General features: G+C 43.4%; 1 protein-coding gene across 1 annotated transcript in view; it reads right to left on the reverse strand.

Moving 5' to 3' along the window:
- Nucleotides 1–556: 556 nt before the first annotated feature.
- SLC5A7 (solute carrier family 5 member 7) overlaps nucleotides 557–26,606 on the reverse strand; it is a 34,780-nt gene continuing 8,730 nt past the window's right edge. Inside the window, exons 4-8 of the mRNA XM_029049635.2 lie at nucleotides 18,689–18,837; nucleotides 15,124–15,267; nucleotides 10,083–10,236; nucleotides 6,518–6,735; nucleotides 557–4,824 (exon numbers count right to left, since the gene is read on the reverse strand). Coding sequence (XP_028905468.1) covers nucleotides 4,195–4,824; nucleotides 6,518–6,735; nucleotides 10,083–10,236; nucleotides 15,124–15,267; nucleotides 18,689–18,837 — 1,295 coding nt within the window. The 3' untranslated portion in view covers nucleotides 557–4,194. The remainder of the gene's footprint in view (nucleotides 4,825–6,517; nucleotides 6,736–10,082; nucleotides 10,237–15,123; nucleotides 15,268–18,688; nucleotides 18,838–26,606) is intronic.

Here is a 26,606-nt window from a genome sequence, read left to right on the forward strand (position 1 = left end):
TGATTTGCCTAAGGTCATAGAGTAGATATAATAATGTTGGTGTTTGTTAAGCGCTTACTATGTGCAGAGCACTGTTCTAAACGTTGGGGTAGATACAAGGTAATCAGGTTGTCCCATGTGGGGCTCACAGTCTTCATCCTCATTTTACAGATGAGGTAACTGAGGCACAGAGAAGTGAAGTGACTTGCCCACAGTCACACAGCTGACAAGTGGCAGAGCCGGGATTCGAATGTATGACCTCTGACGCCCATAGCCCGGGATCTTTCCACTGAGCCACGCTGCTTTGTGGCAGAGCTGGGATTAGAATCCAAATCCTCTGATTTCTAGGCCCAAGATACTTCCACTAGGCCTGATTATTGTATTTTTTGAATGCTTTTTGTGGATAAAATGTTAATAAAGCACTAGGGGCCTTTCCTCAAAGAGTTTGCAGTCTCTTACCCCAGGATTCAGTGAGTACCACTATTACTCTGGGCATTTTTTCCACAAATTCTGTAATGGGTTAGTTTTATTTCAATTATATTACACAGTTGACACCAAGCAACATTTACTCAGCTTGCTTACAAAATAATTTATATTTGTATTGATACATGGACAAAAATAAAGCCAAACTACACAGTATTTTCCTGAATTGCATTGGCACAATTTAATACAATCCTATGGCACGTTGAAAACATATACATCTATTATGTGGAATTTAGTGGATTTTTCAAGCATAGTTTCATATAACAGTTTTGACAGACAAAAATATATGTTTTATAACCATCACACGAACCTGCTGTCTAATTGCACAGTATACCAGAGTAAATCAGTTGGAAGAAATGAAGGGAGAAAATGACCATTTACACTTAAAACCCTAATTCATTTTTACTATCTTAAAATAGATTAAATCCAAAGATTATTGTATTTGATTCACTTATTTAAGCCTACATTCAATTGATAATCATCTATAGTTAATTTATTTGAACATATGTTAATCCTAAAGTCAGACCTAGATGTACAGTAATGCATAGCTTATTTGGATTAATTTTTGATAAACTCAGGGGAGCGTGATATTATGAATAAATCCTTTCTGCTAAGATCTAAAAATCCTCTAGTGTAGTATGTCCCCCACAGTGATATTAACCTCAGGAAAACCAAGTGTAAAATCATTATTTGAGTACATTATGGGAAGAGATATGAATTTTGGATGGATTGGAAAATAGTGGTTGCCATTTGCTGTTTTAAGTCATTAGCCAGGTCTTGACAACAGGGCTGATGGGTTAATGATGGTACTTATTAAGTACTTACTAGGTGTCAAGCACTACGTAAATGCTGGGGTAGATAGAAAGCAATCAAACTGTACTCTGTCTCTATATCACCCGGGATTCACAATCTAAGAGGAAGGGAGGAAAAACGTTTTTCACCATTTCACAGATGAGGAAATAGAGGCAGAGAGAGGTTGTCAGGTCACTCAGCAGGCCAATGGCAGAGCTGAGATCCTACTAACTCCCAGCCCCTATGCTCTGTTCCCTAGACCAGGTCATGTACCAAGAGGTAATGAAGAAGCAAAAATATAAACTTGGCCAGGATCAAAATGAAATCTGCTGTTGAGCCTGATGTTTTTACGAGCCCAGGAAGACCCTCACTCATCATACGGACGTCAGGGAGAAGCCCCTGCCAAATTGGAGGTAGGATGTGATCCTTGCAACTCTTATGTTCAAATATGAGAGCATTTGGTTACCCAGTTCCTGATTTAACTAGGCCCCTTGCTTCTCCTCCTAGCTGCTGGTGATTGCCCTTAGGCCATTTCACAGCCTGTTCACCCCTGGGCTGGCTTGGCCCCCAGGAGCATGGGAAAAATTCAGCCTGACTGAGTTCCATGTGGGCTGGCTGTAGGCTATGGGGATGTCAGCGGACAGGGGTATGGAGTCTTTCCAGAATCTGGAGTCTGGCAGGATCATTGTGTGGCTGGTATCTGGGAGAAGAGGACCTTCTGCCCCTCAAGCCCTGCTCTTTATCCCCACCTTCTACCCTTCATTCTGGAATTTTCCAATATATTCAGATGAGCCAGGCTGGGATGGGTTAGCCCATTCACCAGAAAGAAAGCAAATTAAAGAGTTTGGGAGCTGGCAAAGAGCACTGGAGAAGGGGCATGTGGAGAACGAGGCTGACGCGATTGTTTAGGTTGTGATTTTTCAATTATTTGTCAATTTCAATTATCCATGCCAATCGCCTCTGGCTCTTTCCCTGGAGGATCTAGGCTGGATTGAGTTTCTTCAGAATAACATCCTATGAATTAAACTTAGACAAGGCAAGCACATCGTATAAGCAACAATAGCAAGAGGGTCAATCATTACTTTTGATTCTTGGTCTGGTAGTGATTCAATACTTTGAGGAAAAAAAAAACATTCTCTAGCATTCAGAAGCTGATTCCTTATTTTGGAGTGCAGTTTACAATCATAATGAATTAGAGACTGTGCCTCTCCAGGTAAAAGTGAGGTGACAGCTAATACAACAAGTATCCAGATAATTCAAGCAATTGAGGAAAGGGAGGCATTTGGGACCTAAATTATTCAGATATGATGCTTCCATAAACTGAAATCACTTGCTAGTTTATACGCTTTCTGTTCCACTTTATGCAGACACAACCTCAGTGTTCTTGAAATGTAACCATGGAGAAAACATTTATGATTCTTAAATGAATATCTATCTAACCATATATCTATACTGAATTATAAAATGAATAACTATACCTATATATCTATGGGTAGTCATTTTAGAATTCAATATATTTTTGATTCTTTTCTGGAGCTTTACACACATATATCTATGTGTATGTATATTGATAGAGGGAGAGGGACATATGCATAGAAATAGATTAAATAGAAAGATTGATAAAGATAGGTAAAACTTCAGAAAAAGAGGGAAAAGAAAAATCCTAAACACCAGCTTTGTGAAAGTTAGGTTGGCATGCAGTGTTAGGGTACATGGCTTCTTCCTTTTAGCAGCAGGACTGACTTTTTTTTCCATTTTCAGCACCAGTTTTCTGTAAGATAGGTTTTCTTCTGCGATGGTTACCAGTTACCAAGCCTGACTTCAGAGAATGAAATACCTAGAACCAGCTGTTTCCTTTCTGTCTTTCCCTGGTGGGCAGAATCTAAGAGTTGGGGCATGCTTGTGTTCATACCCTTTCTCTGTGCAGGGGACTGGTGTCAGAGATGGGTTGGAGAGAGAAAGGGTCAGGGGGAGACCTGGGGGTGAGAGGACCATGGTTGTTTTATTGAAACTTATTATTCCCCTTACCTGGAGCTGGGCAGTGCTGTCTCAAAACCCTTGACCCAATATTTGCTTCTAATCCAAATCCTGATAGTCATCAGTTGACTTTTTCCTGATTGATAAACTACATCAAGGCCTGAATAGCTACTACTTTTCCCCTTCCTTTATTTCCCAGCTCAGTTTATTGCTTGAATTCGTTTTCCTCCAAAGCCCTTCTACCCACCCCGGATCATGCTGACATCTATATTGGTGGCAGATCTGCTCAAGACCAGGACTGACCTATACCATTATTTCTCCCCTCCCCTCAACCCCCACCTCACATTCCCACGTGCATAAACACAACTCTAAAACAGCCTGTGCTGAGTACATTATGTAAGTCAGTCCCTTAGGGAACTCTATACAAAACAAAATGAATTGGTCGATACCCTTGAGAAGATGCTGGAGCTGCTAGGGAGGAAAATGAAGAAAAATCAACAGGGAAAGTCATTCTCGAGTGACAACATCACTGCTGTAGTCCCAGGGATATACAGGTTGTGAGCTTTGTTATATTGACTGAAACATGAACCCAAAGATGTCTGAATAATATCCTCTACCTGCTAGCTCAACTGTAAGATTTCGATCCCTTCCAATTCTCTTTTCACATTTTAAAAGAAATTCACCCAATTACCTATTTTCTGGCACTGGGGGGTGGCATGAATTCATGTTTATCTGACATTCTTCCAGTCCACATCAGCAAATGACTTAATTTGGAAGCCTTCCTCCTCCCTAGTTGAGTTCCCCAGCTGCTTCTTCTAAGCGTGGTTTTGAATTGTGCAAAGGCATTCCTGGTCATGACTCCTTCTGGAAGCTTATTTCCTCCCAGTTTGGCTCTAGTGTGGATTTTCCCCATCCTTCCTGGGGGGCAGCCACCACCGAAGCTCTGGGAGGGAAAGCTGTGCCTCATTGCAGGTTATCTTCAATGCCAGAACCCTCGGGGCTGGAGTCGTTGTCAAGGAAAGCCTCCTTATTCGTGAATGTAGAGCCAAGAGTCAAACTTTGCCGAGGCTTCACCGGCACGAGCTCATCTAACTTGATGTTCTCATTTCTGACCAGAACCGTCTTGTCCATGTTTTCCCTACTGTGCCTGGCCACGACGGCATCAAAGAAGTCTAGTTTGGGAGGCAGAGTGCCACTCTCGAACAGGTACTTGGCCAGGTAAGAGATACTGATATTGGTTAGGAAAGAAGTGACCATTGCCAGCGTTTTGAAGGGAAAGCGCTGGTTGTATATTTGGTCATCGTCGAGGTAGTAACCGGGGTAAAAGATGAGAGGTTGCAGGTACAGATATGGCTCCCCTCCAGTTATCCTGAGTAGGAGGCCGAAGACATACCCAGCCACTGCACCATAGGTGTTGGTTCCTTTGATGAAGAGCACGCAGAGGAGTTGAGGGAAGATGATGATGTAGACCAGGTCAGAACTGAGGTACCAGAGTCCGTACACCGATTTCGCCAGCAGGGCCATCGCTGTAGCAGATGCTCCAAACACGAACACGGTGACTCGCATCACCCACACGATTTCTGTGTCTGAGGCCTGCAACGCAAAGTCACCACGTTAACTTTCTGTAGTGCTGTAGGCCTGCAGCCCACCAAATGACTTCCCCTCTAATAATAATCATAGTTGTGGGATTTGTTAAATGCCTCCTGTGTAACGGACACCGTTCTAATTACTGGGGTAGATACAAGATAATTGGGTTGGACACAGTCTCTGTTCCACCTAGGGCTCACAGTCTTAATCTTATTTTACAGATGAGGGAACTGTGGCACAGAGAAGTTAAGTGACTTGTCCAAGGTCACACAGCAGACAAGTGGCAGAGGAGGGATTAGAACCCAGATTCTTCTGATTACCAGGCCTGTGATCTATCCACTAGGCCATGCCGCTTCTCTAGACAGTAAACTCCTTGTGGGAAGGGGACATGTCTACCAACTCCGTTAAATTGCACTCTCCCAAGTGCTTAGTACAGTGCTCTGCCCACAGTAAGCACTCACTATGATTGATTGAAGGATGCAGTGCATTCCTGGAATTTAAGCGCTCACTTTCTTAGGGGGACCAAATCCTGCATAAGATAAACTTGAAACCGGGAAGTGAAGTCTTGTCATTTGAGACAGCTCCTCAAGGATTTGGTCAATAAATGGGATTTATTGAGCAATTTATTGGGATTTATAGGGATTGACTAAGGTAAAGAATAATCAATTTACTCTCCCAATCAATGGGATTTATTGAGGATTTATTTATAAAGTATGATAAACCGGGGTCAGCAGATGCAATCCCTGCCCAAAAGGAGCCTACAGTCTACAAGTTTCCCCTCAACGAATTGCTACCTGAACACTTGGTAAACTTGGTTTCTTGGTTTCTTGATTTCTTGGTTCTTTAAATTTTCATGAAGAGAATGAGGCTTATTCATCATTACTACATCATCAACGTGGAACACAACTGGAATAGCACATGGGGGCCTAATGAGAAGCAGTGTGGTTTAGTGGAAAGAGCAGTGGCTTGGGAGTCAGAGGTCATGAGTTCTAATCCCAGCTCTGCCACTTATCAGCTTGTGACTTTGGGCAAGTCACTTAATTTAGTTGTACCTCAGTTACCTCATCTGTAAAGTGGGGATTAAAACTGTGAGCCCCACGTGGACAACCTGATCACCTTGTATCCCCAGCGCTTAGAACAGTGCTTTGCACATAGTAAGCGCTTAACAGATACCACCATTTTTACAGTTTTCATCTCTAGCATGTGACTTTCAACAAAACCACTCATTGCAAAACACTCTTTCAGTCGATTGAAAATGAGACTGCAACCATTTGTGCTACCAAGAAACATGCAGATTCTAAATGTCTTTAAACAAATATATTTTTTGCTTTGATCAGCACTATTTTTTTTTTTACTAAGCTTGAATGCATTGTTTTAAATTCAATTTCACTGTACACAGGGTCCTTACAAGATATTTTGAAGGGAAACAATGTCCTGAAATTATTTCCTTTGAGGAATTTGATCAAATTAAGCTTTAAAAAATCATTTACTGCTGCCACAAAATCCCGCTGTACTACAGAAATCTTTAGCATCCACTGTTTATTTCAGCTCCAAAGTTATATCACATATAATGTAGTTTTATTCATGTTTTAAATGTTCAAATCCAATAGGTTAGTTCTTTACCTTATTTTTATAATTTACTTAAAATATGACTATATTTTATCTTGGAAAAAAACCCACTTTCAATAATGGTTCTTACATTTTGCCTGAATGAAAGTTGATAGATGTTCCGAGCAAACATTGAACTTGCAGATAAGATTGAAGAATCCGCAGATGACATTACAGCAGCAGACACCGCACCGAGACCAAAGAAAGATATATATGCTGGACAGAGATACTGAAGTACAATGGGTAAAATCATGTCTGCTTCTTTCTTTTCTTTAGGATCCAGATTACCATATGTAGTCTGGTTCCAATCTGTTGATTAAAAATTAGAAAAAAACCCCATTAGATTTAATTTAGATTTATTTATTTATATTAATGTCTGTCTCCCCCTCTAGACTGCGAGCTCATTATGGGTGGGGATTGTGTCAGTTTATTGTTATACTGTTTACTCCCAAGACCTTAGTAAAGTGTTTTGACATAGTAAGCGCTCAGTAAATACAATCAAATGAATGAATTTAAGCTTCTTGAGGGAAGAGATTGCATCATATATATTTGCATGATGCTCATCAAGCATACTAGTTCTCAGTACAGTGCTCTGATCAGTCATTCAATCAGTGGTATTTATTGAGCACTTACTGTGTGTAGAGCACCTTACTAAGTGCTTGGGAGCATACACTACAACTGAGGTAGTAGATGCATTCCCTGCCCACAGTGAGCTCTGAGACCAAGAGGTGCTCAGTACACTGCTCTTCACATATAGAAGTTACTCAGTCCAGTACTCTGATCCCACGAAGTGTTCAGACAATACTGATAATTAACATTTGGGAGGGATGGGTGAGATAGAAGCAAAGACATGAAACTGGAGAAAATATGAGGTTTATGCCTAGGAAGGTCATTTTCTGGAGCAGGAGTTATGTTGTGAATTGAAGAGTGGGTAAGGTCCTTGGAAGCCCCTAAAAATCAGTTCTATGGTTAAGTGCAAAACTGTTGAGTCTCTCTACTGACAATATGACCATCATGGTATAGTCCTAGTTAAATGGTTTGGAAACATGGAAGATTTGCCACCTTGAAATATGACTTAAGGGGCTGAGGTTATGTTGGAGAATGCACAGCCTGAGGGTGAGGACCAGGGTGGCTTCCAGACCTGGAAAATCCACAAGTTGTTCTGATTTGTTTGGTAGGATATGGGGATTCATTTATTCATTCAATCATATTTATTGAGTGCTTATGTAGGGGGAAGGGGAGGAGGGAGAGCAAGAAGTTCCAGAACTTTTCCAGATCCTACTGGGGACTTCAGGTGGACTTGGTTGGACAAGCTTCAAACCTGAGCATGCCTGTAACCCAGAGGAGGGGTCCTGAGTTTGCTCCTGATCAATCAATCAATGGTATTTATTGAGTGCTTACTATGTGCAGAGCACTGTACTAAGTGCTTGGGAGAGTAGAATACAACAGAATTAGCAGAGACATTCCCTGCTTATAACGAGCTTGCATTTCTGAACCAACCTAAACTCTGAAAAATGATTCTGGGAAGCTCCTCAAGTGTTGCCATCCTGTAGCTTCTCTTCACCGGTGCTGAGATGAAAATGGGTCATCTTCAGATACCCCGCCTATGACATACTGGATAGAGCAAGGGCCTGGGAGTCAGAAGGTCGTGGGTTCTAATCCCAGCTCTGCTACTTGTCTGCTGTATGGCCTTGGGCAAATCACTTCATGTCTCTGTGCCTCAGTTACCTCAGATGTAAAATGGGGATTAAGACTGTGAGCCCCATGCGGGACAGGGACTGTGTCCAACACAATTTACTTTTATCCACCCCAGCTCTTAGTACTATGCTTGGCACATAGGAAGCAATAACAAATACCACAATTATTATTATTATTATTAATCTTCCTTTAGCTTCTTCCAAATGTGTGATTGTCTCGAGAATGCTCTATATATTCTTCAGTGAGTGTATTCTTCTCTTTTGGTTTCTACTTCTAGTCCTGTTTTTCACATTTCTGATAGGCAGTGACAGATAATGTAGTTGGCTTGGTAGGTGAGAGTTGCTACATTGCTGTCTTGTGATGTGATGTGTTGTATGTTACTGAAAGCACTAGAGTTCAATAAACTCACTTGTGGACTTGGAGTCCATCATTGAAGTGGCTTCTACCTTTGACTTCTGCTTGTGCAGGAAAAGGGAGAGTTCTAGGTCTTGCACACAATTCCCATCCGCTGTCTTGATTTATATAGCCATTTAGGTCCCAGAAGAAGAGTAAAGAAATGAGAAAGGTAGAATTGACCACCCCCACATTTGAAAGATTCAGTTCTAATTTTCCCTCTCAGGAAGGAAAAGCATAAGAAGCAAGACCTTGAATAGATTCGTCTTTGAATAAATTGACCACAGTAGTGGTGGGAGAGAAAGTTAAGTGCCTTTAGCTTCTAACCTTTAGTTGACCACTTTGAACTGAGAAACTTTCTGAATATTGCCAATGAATCACTCCTTGGGAGCTAGGTATCCACATTACTCTTGGGTAAATACTGTGGAAAAGATGGGATTGAACATTTTCTTACAACTGCTCTGCTTGCACAGAGTAAGTGCTCAATAAATACTTTTGAAGAGGAAGATACTTAGGCTGTGAGCCCCATGCGGGATATGTGCTCTGCCCACCTGATTAACTTGTATCTAACCCAGTGCTTAGAAGAGTGGTTGACACATTGTAAGTGCTTAACAAATATAAAAATGATAATGATAGTAATAAAATAACATTAATGACAGAATGCAGGATTTCCATTCTCAGCTGTGTCCCTATCCTGCTGTGAGACTTTGGGTAGGAAACTGTCTTAGAATCCTTGTTTGCCTTTTTAACCACATCTTGTTACAAGTCAATCAGTTGATAAGATTGACTAAGAGCCTAGTGTGTATGGCACACTATAGTGAGTGCCCACGGTGTGCAGAGCACTGGACCAGGTGCTTACTATACATGGAGCATTGGGCTGGTTATCTACTGTATGCAGAATATTGTGGTGGGTCCTTAAGCCACATTTAGAAGAAGGCTAAGGTCCAACACCTGCCCTTGAAGAACTATCTTGAGAAAAGCACTGGTAAGAGCTGCAGATAAAAACACTGATCCAAATTTCCACTCCAGAAAGCTTATTCCAGTCTTTCGTAAAAAGTGGTATTTGTTTAGCACTTACTATGTGCCAGACACTTTACTAAGTCCTGGGGTAGATACAAGCTAACCAGGTTGAACACAGTCCATATCTCACATTGGGCTCATAATCTTAGTCCCCAATTTACAGATGAGGTAACTGAGGCATAGAGAAGTTAGGCGACTTGTCCAAGGTCCCACAGGAGACAAGTGGCAGAGCTAGGACTAGAACCCAGGTCCTCTGACTCCCAGGCCCGTGCTCTATCCACTAGGCAATATAGTCTTCAAAACAGAGAGTCCTGTCCTGTAAAATTTCTGCCTTACCAGTATGACACTGGAATCCCTTGCCAAGAATTCTAATGATCTGGAAGATTAGACCTTTGGCTCAGGAGAGCTGTTCAAACCAATTTCTTTGGAGGTCTGATTTTTTTTATAACAAGGGAGTACAATGCCATTATCGAATTCAGTCTCCGTCGTCTCTGTGTTTCAAAACCTTCTAGATGCAAATCATCATGATTGTGGCCTAAGGGTACCTGTAGATGCACCGATTGCTCCAATGAGCACTGCAGGGATAGCCATCACGAGGCATCCGAAAGCAGCCAGGAAGGAGAGAAATTGAGCATAGGCGGCAGAAGATGAAGAGAGAACCCTCTGAAAATATGCTTGCCACGGGATTCCTCCAAGCATCTGGAAGAAAAAACAAACAAGCTTTCATTTCTGGTTGACAGAGAGTTTGCAAACACTGAAGCAAACATCATCTATTATGGGCCTCATGACAATTGAGTTGCCACCCCATTTATTTTCCATTCTGCAATAACGTAAGATGCCTGAGGAGTTATTTTCCTCACTTATTACCTAGAGATTCAACCCCTTCTTCTTTAATTAGGTCTTAACACAAAGAGTATTCCTCAGTTATTAGAGGAAAAGCTAGTAACATGAGGGTTACAGCATTATTGCTATTCTTGGGTCAGAATAATGATCCATTCATCCCGGTACTCTGCTTTCGGCCATGTCTCAAGTTTCTTTCAAGGGTGATAGTAATAATAATAATGAAAATAATAATAATTAAGTTTTTACTATGTGTCAAGCACTGTACTAAGCACTGGGGTAGATATAAGATAATTGGATCCTGCATGAGGCTTGCAGTTTAAGTAGGAGGAAGAACAGGTATTGAACCTTCATTTTGCTGATGAGAGAACTGAGGCACAGAGAAGTTAAGTGAGGTGCCCAAGATCACACAGCAGGCAAATGTCAGAACTGGGATTAGAACCCAGATCCTCTGACATCCAGGCCCATGCTCTTTCCACTAGACCAAGTTGCTTCTCTTGGGTTACGCTTTGCCCTCCTGGATATCCACACTTATGGTTAGGACAGAACATCCCCCTCCTCTTCTCTTCTCCCACTCCTTTCTGTGTGACCCTGACTTGCTCCCTTCATTCTGCTCCCTCCCATCTCCACAACACATATGTGTATCTGTATATGTATATCTGTATATCAGATGTCTTTATATATCTCGAATTTATTTATTTATTACATATATTGATGTCTGTCTCGCCCTCTAGACTATAAGCTCGTTGTGGGCAAGGAATGTGTCTGTTGTTATATTGTACTCTCCCAAGCACTTAGTACAGTGCTTTGCACACAGTAAGTGCTCAATAAATACAATTGAATGAATAAATGAATGAATGAATCATCCAACATCCTTACTTCCCCCACTAGAACCCTCATCCATGGATGTTTTCCAACCTCTTTTGAGCCCGCTATTTTCTGCCTGTGTAGTTTCCCACCAAATCAAATTCCATCTGCTTACCCCCTCACTGGGTGTACTGTTTATTTTTGTTTGTTTTGAACCTACCCCCGTGCAGCTTCAGTGGATGTTCCCTAACCCCAGTCTTCTGGGCAGTGGTAAAAAACTCTTTCTCATTCAACCTACACACCTGCTTGATATCCCCTCTCAGTCTTTGTTTTTCAGATTTTAGAACTGACTATCAGCACCTTGAGAGCAGGGATCTTGTCTACCAACTACTGTATCATACTCTCCTAAGTGCTTAGTATAACGTTTAGCACACAGTAAGTGATCTATATGATTGATTGAAGAGTGCTACTCTTTTTTGTTTATTCTTATTTGGAGTTTTTCCAGCCTGCTTTTCCTCTTGGTGACCCTTTCCTGTATCTTCTCAATCGATGGTATTTATTGATCACTTACTCTGTGTGGAGCACTGACCTAAGTAATTTGGAAAATACAGTGCAACAGAGTTGGTAGACTGCCACGAGGAGTTTACAATCTAGAGGGGAAGATAGACATTAAAATAAATTACAGAAAGGAGAAATGGCAGAGTGAAAGGATATTCATTCATGCATTCAATCATATTTATTGAGCATTTACTGTGTGCAGAGCACTGTACTAAGCACTTGGAAAGTACAATTGGGCAACAGAGACAATCCCTACCCAACAAGGGGCTCACAGTCTAGAAGGGGGAGGCAGACAACAAAACAAAACAAGTAATCAGGCTGTAGATATCTACATGACTGCTGTGGGGCTGAGGGTGGGGTGAATATTAAGGGCCTAAGGAGTTCAGAGCCAAGTGGATAAGTGACACACAGAGAGGGTGGAGTGGGAGAATGAGGGTTGAGTCAGGAGAGACCTCTTGGAGGAAATGTGAGTTTAGAAGGGCTTTGAACATGGGGAGAGTGGTGGTCTGTTGGGTATATAGGGTCAAGAAATTCCAGGCTAGAGAGAGGATGTGAGCAAGAGATTGGCGGCAAGATAGATGAGACTGAGGTACAGACTCTAGGTGGTAGTTGAAAGAGCAGATTATGGCAGGTTAGGTTGTAGTAGGAGATGAGTGAGGTAAGGTCATAGTAGAAGAGCTAACTGAGTGCATTAGAGGTGATGGTAAAGAGTTTCTATTTAATATGGAGTTGGTTGGGCAATCACTGCAGATTTTTGAAGGGTGAAGGGATATGGGCTGAATGGTTTCTTAGAAAAAAATGATCTGGGCAACAGAATGCAGTAAGGACTGGAATGAGGAGTGACTAGAAGCAGGAAGGCCAGCAAGGAGGTTGATTCAGTAGTCAAGGCAGGATAGGAAAGTGCTTAGATTAGTATGGTAGCCCTGTGGGTGGAGAGGAAAGGGCAGTATCTCGAGATGTTGGGAAAGTAGAAATTCACTCTCACTGTACTGTCCTTCCTGAGAGATGGTGATCAGAGCTCCAGATGTGGATGACTTGGGAGCAGAGCTTGTCGTGGGCAGGGAATGTTTCTGTTATATTGTACTTTCCCAAATGCTGAAAGTACTCTGCACTCGGCACTCATTCATTCATTTGATTCATTCAGTTATGTTTACTGAGCACTTACTGTGTGCAGAGCACTGTACTGAGTGTTTGGGAAACACACAGACACATTCCCACTGAACACAGTAAGTGTTCAATTAATACAAATGATTGACTGTCTTTCATTTTATTTATTCATCCCTTTCATCATTGGATTTCTATCTTCTGCTGCTGCTAAACTCCGAACCCACAATTTCATGGTTTCACTTTCAGACTAGACAGGGGTGGAAGTAAGGTGGAACAGCTCAGAAGCGATCACTGGGAAAATAATAAATTCCAGATTGCCCGTTCGGGTTGGAATTGTTTCAAAGGGCACAACTTTTTGTTTCCATGTGGAGCTGGGCTGCCTAGTCCCAGGACCCCTTGGCAAAATGGGGGCTGAGCTGTCCCTCAGAAGCCTGTTTGCCAAGGGGCAGACATGACACAGAGGGAGTGATGACCTCTTGCCCACATCCTTCCTCTGGACTGGACCGTCCTCCCTCCTAATATCCAAAAGACAATGACTCTCCCTCTCTTCAAAGCTTTATTGAAGACACAACTCTTCCAATAGACCTTCCCTGACTAATCCCTGCTTTCCTCTTCTCCCACTCCTTTCTGTGTCACCCTGACTTGCTCCCTTTATTCATGCCTCCTCCCAGCCCCATAGCACTTATAGTCATATCATCTATTTATATTAATTTCTGCCTCCTCCTCTAGCTCATTGTGGGCAGGAAATGTGTCTGTTTATTGTTAGATTGAAATCTCCCAAGTGCTTACTTAGTACAGTGATTCTCACACAGTAAGCACTCAATAGATACAATTGATTAATTGACTGATTGCCAGACTTGTCAAAGTGGACAGCCCAAGCCCAGACTGCAGTGGACTGGGTAGCTAACCAGCCCCTGGCCTTGCTTCTGCTCTTGAGGGGAGGCAGTGGAGATTTGGAAAACAGCATGGCCCAGTGGACAGAGCATGGGTCTGGGAGTCAGAAGGACCTGGGTTCTAATCCCGGCTCCTCCACTTAACTGTTGGGTGACTTTATCACTTTGCTTCTCTGGGCCTCGGTTCCCTCATCTGTAAAAAAGGGGTTAAGACTGTGAGCCCCATGTGGGAAAGGGAATGTGTTCAACCTAATTAGCTTGTATCTACTCCAGTGCTTAGTAGAATGCCTGGCATGAGTACGCGCTTAATAAATACCATCATCATCATAATCACCACCTGGCTGAGGCACGGGGTGGGTGGGGGGCGGCCTTGGTGGGGGAGGGGAGGGGAAAGCCTAACTGTGCTCCTCCTGCTCCCTCTGGACCCCCCGATCTCACCCCCTTTGCTGATGGGGTGCGGCCTTCTGCTCAGCCATAAATTTGTGGGATCTCCTCATCTGCCTCCCCAGGTTTGCTGGTGAGCTGGAGTCTTGCCACTGCCATAGTTCTGAATGCTTTTCTTTTCCCTCTTCATTCACTTTTCCCCATTTCTGGTCAGATGAGAATGGGCAAGCATCTCATGGCCTCCAGCCCCACCCCTCGTTCTGGTATGAATCAGATTTTCCTTTCACCTCTGTACATGACCGTCTCATTTCCCTCTCCCCGGAAGCTGTCGGATATACTTGTTCCCAACCTGAATCTTTCTCTGCTCTTGCCCTCTAACCTTGGCATGAGTCAGCCCTTGTGGCTAACCAGCTCCATGCCAGATGTTGGAGGGTCAAAATTTGACTTAGGAGTGGGGAGCTTAAAAATCTAAAGCAGGCAGTTTTTGAATTTGCTGCTTTTCATTTACAAAGTTTTAATAATAATGTTGGTATTTGTTAAGAGCTTACTATGTGCAGAGCATTGTTCTAAGCGCTGGAGTAGATACAAGGTAATCAGGTTGTCCCACATGAGGCTCACAGTCTCAATCCCCATTTTACAGATGAGGGAACTGAGGCACAGAGAAGTTAAGCGACTTGCCCACAGTCACACAGCTGACAAGTGGCAGAGCCAGGATTCGAAGGCAGAGCCAGGATTCTTGTGGCCTACTGGATAGATCACGGGCTTGCGAGTCAGAAGGACCTGGGTTCTAATTCTGGCTCTGCCACTTGTCTGCTGCTTCTGTGGGCCTCAGTTACTTCATCCGTAAAATGGAGACTAATGCTGTCAGCTCCATGTGGGACATGGGCTGTGCCCAACCTGACTAGTTTTTCTACCCCAGCGCTTAGTACAGTGCTTGGTGCATAATAAGTGATTAATAAGTACCAAGAGAAAAAAAAAAGAATGAGGCATCACCTACCAGTAAAAGGAAACTATCAATCCACGTGTAGACATCAAGCGATTTAATGGACCCAAGCCAGGGTTCCTGGTAAAAGTCATGCACAGCCGTGAAGCCAATGTCGGTAACTGCAGGATGGGACATTGCAAAAGGTACGCTGATCCACTGAAACCAGACAGGAACACTCCATTACGTTTTTAACACTCGAAAGAGCACAAGAAGGCATTTCTCCTCATAAAACAGGGAACACATGGAAAAATCTATCAGCCTGCCTTCATGCTGTGAGGTAAGTGTTCAGAAAGTCATTATATTTTTCTAAATGGCCAAGAGCCCAAGAAGCTTCAAAGGGAGGACGTCCTCAAGCACCTCTGTCTTCTTCTCTGAACGTTTTCTTTTTTTTTCCTCATTTTATTCTTCTGTGAATTTTCTCTATGCAAGCGGTGGTTATACTTCCCTAGCGTACTGTCTCTGGGTGGGCTGAAAGTACCTTAATGGCCAGGGTGGTATTTTCAGTTTTGGGGGTTTTTTTGTTTGTTTTTTACCTTCTCCAATGTCCAGTAACGGTACTGGTCACCATCAGTGACTTGGAACACCATGGGCATTTACAATATTTCAATATTTCTGGATTACACTAATTGATATTTTAAGCACAAATTGTAACCCAGGCCAATATCATCATCAGGAACAATATGCTTTGAGCTCATATTTTGCGCAGAGGACTACACTATCAATCAATCCCCCGATCATATTTATTGAATACCTATTATATGCTGAGGACTACACTAACTAATTTATTTTAAAGTCCATCTCCCCTGGTAGACTCTAAGCTCCTTCTGGTCAGGGATCTCATCTACCAACTCTATTATACTGTACTTTCCCAAGCAGTTAGTGTTCTGCACAAAGTAAGTATTCAATAAATACCATTGATTGATTGGGAGGTAAGACACCATTCTAGTCCTCAAAGAGCTTCCAATATAACAGGGAAGACAGACCAAAAAATAGTCACAATTAGGAGGAAGAAGAGAATGGGAAGACTGATAAGTGAATAAATAAGTGCTTAAAAACTAGAGCATATAGGTCAGTATCCACCTACATAAGTTCTCTGGGTGGTTCTGAAGTAATAATTGGGGTGATATAACCCTGGAATTGCGAAATACAGAAAAAATAGAAAAGCAATCTGTGTTTCCAGGTATATGCAATCTAATGGAAAAGATAATTTTGATGGATATACTGTAATTGGAAGAATATCTTCAGTGGCATTCACTGGGCACTTACTATGCACAGAACACTGTATTAAATGCATGGGACATTACAACAGAGTTGGTAGACATATTGCTTGTCCACAATGAGTTTACAGTCTAGAAGAATATGACAGCAGATAAAAACAGTAGTTACAAGTGATTAAATAAACAAATAAATAATAAATAAAGAGGTATGTACGCATGTGTCCTGAGGTGGCTGAGGAAATGACTGATCTGGAACATGGGGATATGCATCAGGGAAGTCTTCCTGGAGGAGGAGGCTTTTTAGAAGGTATTTGAAGAAGTGGTGTAACATTGTTTGGCAAAACTGAGGCAAGGGACAGGAGAGATTTTTCCAGATTATTTGTTGGCACTTCAGAAAAGCTGAGCTAGGTGACTGGAAAAAAAGGGAAATTTGGCTTGGTCAGGATGATCCTTTCCAAGGTGGTATGGCAGGAATTAGTGGTTCCGTAGACCCAAACCTTAACGTCTAGAGACTAAACTGTAACCTCATTTGTGGGCAGGGAACATGTCTACCAAATCCGTTACACTGTACTCTCCCAAATGCTTAGTATAGTGTTCTGCACACAATAAGTGATCAATAAATACCACTGATAAAGGCTGTGAATAGTGACTGTCAGGGAAACACTTCTAAGTAGTAACAATAATAATAATGATGGCATTTGCTGGGTACTTACTATGTGCCAAGCACTGTTCTAAGCGCTGAGGTAGATACAAGGTAGGTTGTCTCATTTTACAGATGAGGTAACTGAGGCATAGAGAAGTTAAGTGGTTTGTTCAAGGTCACACAGCAGACAGAACCCACGTCCTCTGACTCCCAAGCCCATGCTCTTTCCACCAAGCAATGCTACTTGATCCTGTATTCCAGACTAAATTTGCACTGGAATAGTGATGTTCATTCGTGTGCATATTTGTATATGTGTGTGTTCATTCTCACCATTTCTCATACCTCACACCCTGAACACCTTTGCAGAAAGCTCCAAGATGGAGCATTAGTTTTCTTGCTTTGTTTTTCAAGGGATGATCAGTGTTTCTAAACCAAATGTTGGCAGGCTCATTAATGAGGTCAGGTATTTGCAGACTGGAGAACTCTGACTGGCAAATCAGATTTGACCTTTTATATAGCTGATTCGATAAAGCCTTAACTCGATCAGATAGTGGCCTGTGTCTTTTCAATTGCATCTTTGTACCAGAGAAATGTTTTTGAAGGTCCTTCCATAAACCTAAGGAAGATGTTTGCCCTACCATGTGGCTGACGTCAACATATAATTTGTGATTCACTTTGCTTGCTCTCCTGCCGGTCTTTTGCAGAACAATTACCACTCCACCCGTGAGCAAATACAACTCTCCAGATTCCTCCTTAAAGAACAAAGCACGAGGTGGTGGATTTATAAAAGGGCAGGACCCTTGTCTCTTACTCTGCTACATACTCTGGGTCACTAATATAGTGTTCTGTACACCGTAGGTGACCAATAAATACTACTGACTGATTTATGGGCTCTTGAAAAGGAGTTGAAAACTTTTAAAGGGGTAGTCACCTACCAGCCTGAGACACTCTTTAAGTATTTGAGCCCAAAGAGCAGCAGATTTTTATTGTCTTTGCCCTTAATAATTGATTTTAAACTAAGGTGTGGGCCAATTCAAGAAATTCTAGTTCTGCGTGATTTCTAGACTCTAAGTTCTGTGTAGGCAGGGAACACCTCTACCAACTCTATTGTATTTTACTCTTCTAAGTACTTAGTACTCTCTCAGGGTCGCACCTGGAGAGTTTTCATTACTCTACCTATCTTGGCTAAGGGAGGGAGAGTCAAGCAAAAGCATACCTATCCCGTTCCTAGCTTGGGCAGTGGCTAACAAGTGGAAGGCCATCTGCTACAAGTCAAAACTCACCTGTGCTGGGCAGCAGAGGCATGGGAGAGAGTCAAGGGTGGACACTCAAGTTTACTGCATGGAAGGAGGCAATGGTAAACCGCTTCTGGATTTTTACTAAGAAAACTCTGTGGATACACTACCAGAATGATTGCCAATGGAGGCAGGGTGTTGTGGAAGAGAGGTGTCCACAGAGTCGCTATGGGTCAGAGATGACTCAACAGCATAAGACAAAACAAGCATTTAATGCAGTGCTCTGCACACAGTAAGGTCTCATGGATCGGCCAATTGATTATCTAGGAATAGGAAAAAAAGTTCAGACCTCAATCTAGGCTAGGCTCCTGCTAGAGTCTGGGCCTCTGGCAGTGTTCTGAGTCACCGGGTTTCTGCTAAGTCTTAGGAACTCACCAAAGTGTCTACTTGGCAAAGGTGGAAAATAAAGTGAAACCACTTACCAGTCCCAGGAAGATGCAGAAGAGCTGAACGACATCAGTGTACGCGACAGAATACAGCCCGCCCACCAAAGTGTACAGCGTGGCAATCAGGGCAGAAACAATGACTGAAATGTTGATGTCAATGTTGATGATTACACTGATAGTGGCACCTGAAGGAAAAAAAATCAATAGAACTACTGTACTTATACCATCTGCCTGACTTTGGCTGCCTTTCTTAAGACTGGGAAACAGTAGAGCATTTTCTGATCATCTTTGGCAAATGCAATCCACTCTCTGCCCAAACAAATATTATTTGATCTCCAAGTTACAATGAATAAGTAAGTACTGGTAGAGTCTGAGAAGGAAGTTTCCATTTCCTTATCAATAGTAACTCAACCAAGCAAAATTCTATTTGTCCTTGAGTGAAATTTCAATTCAGTTGCATCTTTTTCCAAACATATATGGCAGGTTCAAGTGAGAAGGCCTCTGTCTTAGAAATCTTACCGCTAATATTCTTTTCTTTGTTTACAAACATGAAAACTTCTAAACCAGTTTTAAAACTCAGATTGGCTTTGCTCTAGTACTGTGGCTCCCTTTGAATCCCTGCATTTCTGATGTTATGACAGATTCTTGACATCCTGCCATTCTCAGATGCACAAATATAGTTCCAGCCTCACACTAGAAAGCTTCTGGGGACCTTTCTCTTATTTTGCCCCAGAGGCAGGATGTATTTCCTGTGGCTGTTTGGCATGCATCGAGTTGGGTGCTAACTCAACTGGGAACGACTGCAAACATTTATTCTCCCGTTAATTGCTACCAATTGTCTGATTCCATATCTACTGTATCGACCCAGGCAGGATGTCATTTGGTTATCAGAAGGTTATCAGAAGAAATGCATCAAGCATTTCTAATCAATCAGCACCTCCCCGGCAAAGTGGCAGTGGGCATCAGGGAGGAGCAGTCTTGGTGCAGAGAAGCAGCATGGCCTGGTGGATAGAGCGTGGGCCTGGGAGTCAGAAGGAACTAGGTTCTAATCCTGACTCTGCCACCTGTCTGCTGTGTGACCTTGGGAAAATCATTTTACTTTCTCTGTGCCTCGGTTATCTCATCTGTAAAATGGGGATTAAGACTGTGAACCCCAAGTGGGACATGGACTGTGTCCAACCTGATTAGCTGATTACATGATTACACTGATTACAAAGCCTGGCACATTGTGAGCACTTAACAAATACCATTAAAAAAAAAAGGTGGACATGGGAAAGGCTGGGACACAGGTGCTATAAGCACACATACATCTCTATTACATTCCAGTCATCCCCTTTACCCCCTCTCACCCCAACCCCATGTACTTAAATGAATAGATTCTTCAAAATACGGGAAAATCAAGGTGAATGTGTCATTATTATAATTGGCTCTAGTTTGCCACCATTATTCTTGGAGAAAACTCATGGGCAATCTTTATAAATGAGAAACCATAGCTCTCACTGTCCATAGACCATAGGAACAATATCCAGTATTTACAGGGCACTTGTCATTTTCAAAGCACTTTAGAAGCATTAACTAATTAATCCTATTCTCTTCAAAGGCTGTGCCAAAATAAATTGATCTTGATTCAGCAGGAGGGAACATTCTGTATTTTCCAAGAGTTCTTGAAGTGACTCCTTTCCTGTCCCTGCAGCATGCCATTTGTTCTTGACTCCTGAAGGGTCTCGTGATGAAGTGGTGGTAAACAAGTTCCCCATTGCTTAGCAGCTAATGAGGACCCGGCAGGAAAGCTTTCCTTTTATGCCACTGTTTGCCACGCACATGCTCCTGAATGTCACCGGGGCTGATTCTCTTTTCTCTCAAACTCCCTTTAAAGGAGGACAGGACTGGGGGCACCAGGCTACTTAATGGGTCAAGAATCATGCATAATTCCCTCCCTATGTCCTACTGTTCTCCTCTCTCAGACTTCCCTGGCATGTGAGCAAAAGCATGTGGGTTTGGCTGCCCCATTATTGATTGACTGATTGAAGACCTTGACCATGTAGAACAACCCTTGTGGATGGGGTTGGGGAGAGGGCAGGCTATAACAAGTCTTATCACTCCCCGGGCTCTTGATCCCCTTCCTGGGGAGGAAGGTGGGGGTCCAAGGGAGAAGGAACACAGCTGGCAATGGTTGAACTCCATTTAGACTGTGACCCCCATGTTGGACTGGGACTGTCTAACATGACTATCTTGTATTTACTCCAGTGCGTATTACAGTGCTTGGCACATAGAAAGTGCCATCATTAGTTCAGTATGTTTCCAGGGCACAGTACAGCGGCACATAGTTGAGAAGAGGAGGAAATAGGCTTAGAGAAGTTAAGTAACCTGTACAGGGTCCACACAGCAGGTGGCTCAGCATCTAAACTCAGTTTTTCTGATTCCTGTACCCATGTTTTTCTCACCAGACCATGCTGCTTCCCAGGGATTGAAAATCTTCTGTTTCAATCTCACTCACTTCAATGGTCTTGGGAACTCAGAGCCTTAACCATCATATCCTGACTGCGCCGGACCTGTATTAGAAAACTGGGCGCAAGGATGATTTGCTTCTTAAACGAATTATTCATTAATTCATTCAATCATATTTATTGAGCACTTACTGTGTGCAGAACACTGTACTAAGCACTTGGCAGGGTACAAATAGCAATAAGCAAATAATAAACAATAAGATATTATAGAACTACCTTGTTGCTCGCCAGTTGCTTGAATCTGAGAGAAGAGAATAATGACTTTCTGTCTCATTTTTGCAGTTTCCATTTTAAGGAATCCATTGTTCTAAAGATTTTGAGGTTAATATTGATTATGTTAACTATCTGACCCATTAGTAATGTGCCAAAGATGCTATCCATTAACACTGAATTCAACTCTCTTGCTCACCTGTCTACTTTACTAATCTAGTAGCATTAAACCCACAGCCCTGGATCACCTCTACAGTATGCTTTCTTTACTCCTCAGATCACCTCCTCATGAGCTGGGTTGTGCTGCTCGCAGAAATTCAGACATTCAGACCTTATCCATCTTAACTTCATCCTCATCTGCTTTAATGCTGTTCGCTGTACCACCCAGCAACATTATTTCTCCCCTCCCCCCCAACAACCCCCTCCCCTACTTTCCCATCCTTCCCTGCAGTATCCTCAGAGGAGATCTCCTCCCTCCTCGCAAGTGCCACCCTTCTCCTTCTGCGCCTCGGACCCCATTCCCTCTCACCTTCTTAAAACCATCGCCCCTGCCCTCCTCCCTTCCTTAACTTCTATTTTTAACCACTCAATCTCCAAGGGCTCCTTCCCCTCTGCCTTCAAACATGCCCACGTCTCCCCCATCCTAAAAAAACCCGCTCTTGACCCCACTTCCCCCTCCAGTTATCGTCCTATCTCCCTACTACCCTTCCTTTCCAAAATCTAAGAACGAGTCGTCTACAATCGATGCCTAGAATTCCTTAACTCCCATTCTCTCCTAGACCCCCTCCAATCTGGCTTCCGTCCCCTCCACTCTACCGAGACTGCTCTCTCTAAGGTCACCCATGACCTCCTTCTTGCCAAATCCAATGGCTCCTACTCCATTCTGATCCTCCTTGACCTCTCTGCTGCCTTTGACACTGTCGACCATCCCCTCCTCCTCCATACCTTATCTCACCTTGGCTTCACGGACTCTGTCCTCTCCTGGTTCTCCTCTTACCTCTCTGGCCGATCATTCTCGGTGTCCTACACTGGAGCCTCCTCCCCCTCCCATCCTTTAACTGTTGGAGTTCCTCAAGGGTCAGTTCTTGGCCCTCTTCTGTTCTCCATTTACACTCACTCCCTCGGTGAACTCATCCGCTCTCACGGCTTTGACTACCATCTCTACGCAGATGACACGCAGATCTACATCTCCACCCCTGTCCTCTCCCCCTCCCTTCAGGCTCGCATCTCCTCCTGCCTCCTGGACGTCTCCACCTGGATGTCGGCCCGCCACCTAAAACTCAACATGAGCAAGACTGAGCTCCTCATCTTCCCTCCCAAGCCCGGTCCGCTCCCAGACTTCTCCATCACCGTGGATGGCACGACCATCCTTCCCATCCCGCAGGCCCGCAATCTCGGTGTCATCCTTGACTCGTCCCTCTCGTTCACCCCACACATCCTATCCATTACCAAGACCTGCCGGTTTCACCTCTACAATATCGCCAAGATCCGCCCTTTCCTCTCCACCCAAACGGCTACCTTACTATTACGGGCTCTCGTTATATCCCGGCTAGACTACTGTGTCAGCCTTCTCTCTGACCTCCCTTCCTCCTCTCTCGCCCCGCTCCGGTCTATTCTTCACTCCGCTGCCCGGCTCATCTTCCTGCAGAAACGATCTGGGCATGACACTCCCCTTCTTAAACAACTCCAGTGGTTGCCTATCGACCTCCTCTCCAAACAAAAACTCCTCACTCTAGGCTTCAAGGCTCTCCATCACCTTGCCCCTTCCTACCTCTCCTCCCTTCTCTCTTTCTACCGCCCACCCCGCACGCTCCGCTCCTCTGCCGCCCACCTCCTTGCCGTCCCTCGGTCTTGCCTATCCCGCTGTCGACCCCTGGGTCACGTCCTCCTGCGGTCCTGGAACGCCCTCCCTCCTCACCTCCGCCAAACTGATTCTCTTTCCCTCTTCAAAACCTTACTTAAAAATCACCTCCTCCAAGAGGCCTTCCCAGACTGAGCTCCTCTTCCCCCTCTACTCCCTCTGCCATCCCCCCTTTACCTCTCCGCAGCTAAAGCCTCATTTTCCCCTTTTCCCTCTGCTCCTCCACCTCTCCCTTCCCATCCCCACAGCACTGTACTCGTCCGCTCAACTGTATATATTTTCGTTACCCTATTTATTTTGTTAATGAATTGTACATCGCCTTGATTCTATTTAGTTGCCATCGGTTTTTACGAGATGTTCTTCCCCTTGACGCTGTTTAGTGCCATTGTTCTTGTCTGTCCGTCTCCCCCGATTAGACTGTAAGCCCGTCAAACGGCAGGGACTGTCTCTATCTGTTGCCGACTTGTTCATCCCAAGCGCTTAGTACAGTGCTCTGCACATAGTAAGCGCTCAATAAATACTATTGAATGAATGAATGAATGAACCCTTATTGACTCCTATACCCATTTCCCACATCAGCTACTTCAGACATTTAACTCACTCCTCAAATGCTTTGTCCCCGATCCCCGCTCATCTCTTGCCAATAATGACCTGGCCATAGTCTTTATTGATAAAATTAAAAAAACCATCAGGCATGATCTCCCTAAAATCTCCCCTGCTCCTCTCCTGCCCCTTCCTCCTCCTACCCCTTCTTTGACTCATCTTTTCCAGTACTATCTCAAGAGGAGAACTCCCACTTCCTCTCAAAATCCACCCCCTCCACCTGTGCCGCCAACCTCCTCCTTTCTTCCCTCCGTGGCTAGTAACTTCAATGGCTTCTTCCCCACTGCTTTCAAATTTTGCTCATGTCTCCCCTATCTTAAAAAAAAAGAAAAAAAAGCCTTCCTTAATCTCACGGTTTCTTCCAGTTATCATCCTATCTCCCGCCTACCATTCTTCTCCAATTTCTTTCAGAGATTACACTTCAGATTTCAGATTTCAGAGATTTCAGAGGTTACACTTCTTGCCTCCATTTCCTCTCCTCAAATTCTCTCCTTGACTCCCTCCAATCTGCCTTTCATCCCCTTCATTCCAAGGAAACTCACTTTTCTTGCCAAATCTAATGTCCACTACTCCACTCTATTCCTTCTCAACCTCTCAGCTTCCTTGAATACTGTAGACAAAGCCCCTTGCTCAGGAAACATTATTCAACCTTGGTTTCACTGACACTGCCCTCTCTGGCTCTCCTTCTAACTCCCCCGCTGTCTCCCAGCCTCTAAATGTGGAAGTACTTCAAGGTTCAGTTCTGGATCCCCTTCTTTTCTCCATCTATATCTACTCCCTAGGAGAACACATTTCTTCCCACAGCTTCAGTTACCTTTTCCACATTGGTGATTCCAAAATCTACATCTTCACCTCTGACTTTTCTCCCTCTCTGCTGTCTTGCATTTCTTCTTGCCTGCAGGATAGCTCTATCTAGATGTCCCACCAATATCTCATACTTAATATGTACAAAACAGTACTCTTCATCTTCCCATCCACATCCTGTCCTCCTCTTATCTTTCCCTTCACTGTAGGCAACTCCACCATCCTCCCTCTCTCACGTGCCTGGCATTATCCTCAACTCCTCTGTCTTATTCAAACCACATATTCAATCTGTCACCAAATCCTGTAGGTTCTACCTTCACAACATCTCTAAAATCCACTCTTTCTCCTTATGCAAACTGCTACTATGCTGATCCAACCAGTTATCCTATCCTTCCTTAACTATTGCATTAGCCTCATCACTGCCCTGCCTGCCTCCTGTCTCTCCCCTCTTCAGTCCTTACTTCATTCTGATGCCTGGATCATTTTTCTAAAAAAAAATTCAGTTCCCATCTTCCCACTCCTCAAGAACCTCCAGTGGCTGCCCATTCTCCTCCACATCAAACAGAAACTCCTTACTGTCGGCTTTAAAGCACTCAATTACCTTGCCCCCTCCTATGTTTCCTCATTGATTTCCTGCTATAACCCACCATGCTCACTTTGTTCTTACAATACCAACCTCCTCACTGTACTTCAATCTCAGCTATCTCACCACCAAGACCTACATTCTGGCCTGGAACTCTCTCCCCCTTTATATCTCACAGAGGACCTTGCTTCCCATCTTCAGAGCCTTATGAAAATCACATTTTTTCCAAGAGGCCTTCCCTAACTAGGCCCTCATTTCCTCTACTCCCTCTCCCTTCTGTATCACCCTTGAACTTGGATTTGTAGCCTTTAATCACATTAAATTCACCCTACCCTCAACACCCCCAGCACTTAGTTTCAAATCCATGGTTTGTTTAAATGACTGTCTCTCCCTCTAGACTGCAAACTCCTTGAGGATAGGGAATGTGTCTACCAATTCTATTCGATTCTACTCTCCCAAGTTCTTAGTGCAGTGTTCTGCACACAGTAAGCACTCAATAAATACGACTGATTGATTGTTAATACTATTAGAGGAGGCTAAAGTAAGCCTCTAAATGAACCACCTGCCACATTCCAGGAGGCAGTGACCCCCTTGCAGGCCCTAAAAGTATTGAGTGAGACGATGTCCCCGGAGGTGAAATCCCCAGAAAGCAGATGGGGCACACACTTGCTCTACTCTTGCTCCAAAGCAGCACCTACACCAAGACCAACATTCCCTCTAATCATATTTTTATGCACAGCTTCATCTTTTTATTTTTATGCACAGCTTCATCTTTCCTTGGGGTCCAGAGAAACAGGGATGAGGGATGGGTTTGGGGAGATAGTCTTAAGGCATTGCTGGAGCACTTGAAGCACTTGCATTGCCGGTTTGTAAACAGAGAAGTGAGTGTCCTAGTCTAGTGGAAAGAGCGTCAAGGGATTGGGTTCTGAACTCAGCTTTGCCACTTGTTTGCTGTGTGACTTTGAGCAAGTCACTTCACTTCCATTTGCCTGACTTTCCTCATCTATAAAATGGGGATTAAAGCTTGCTGTAGGCAAGGAACATGTCTAACAACTCTGTTATATTGTACTCCTCCAAGTGCTTAGTGCAGTATAGATATGTAATTTTAAAAAATTTATATTAATGTCTGTTTCTCTTTCTAGACTGTAAGCTCCTTGTGGGCAGGGAATGTGACTGTTACATTGTTATATTGTATTCATTCAATCGGATTTATTGAGTGCCTACTTTGTCCAGAACACTGTATTAAGTGCTTGGGAGAGTACAATACAATCATAAACAGACATATTAACTGACCCACAATGAGTTTACAGTCTAGAGGACAGGCGTATTCCCTATTTGCACATAGTAATCACTCAATAAATATGAGTGACTGACTGCTGGGCACAC

This window comes from Ornithorhynchus anatinus, chromosome 2 (assembly GCF_004115215.2).
Source record: "Ornithorhynchus anatinus isolate Pmale09 chromosome 2, mOrnAna1.pri.v4, whole genome shotgun sequence".
NCBI classification, from domain to species: Eukaryota; Metazoa; Chordata; class Mammalia; order Monotremata; family Ornithorhynchidae; genus Ornithorhynchus; species Ornithorhynchus anatinus.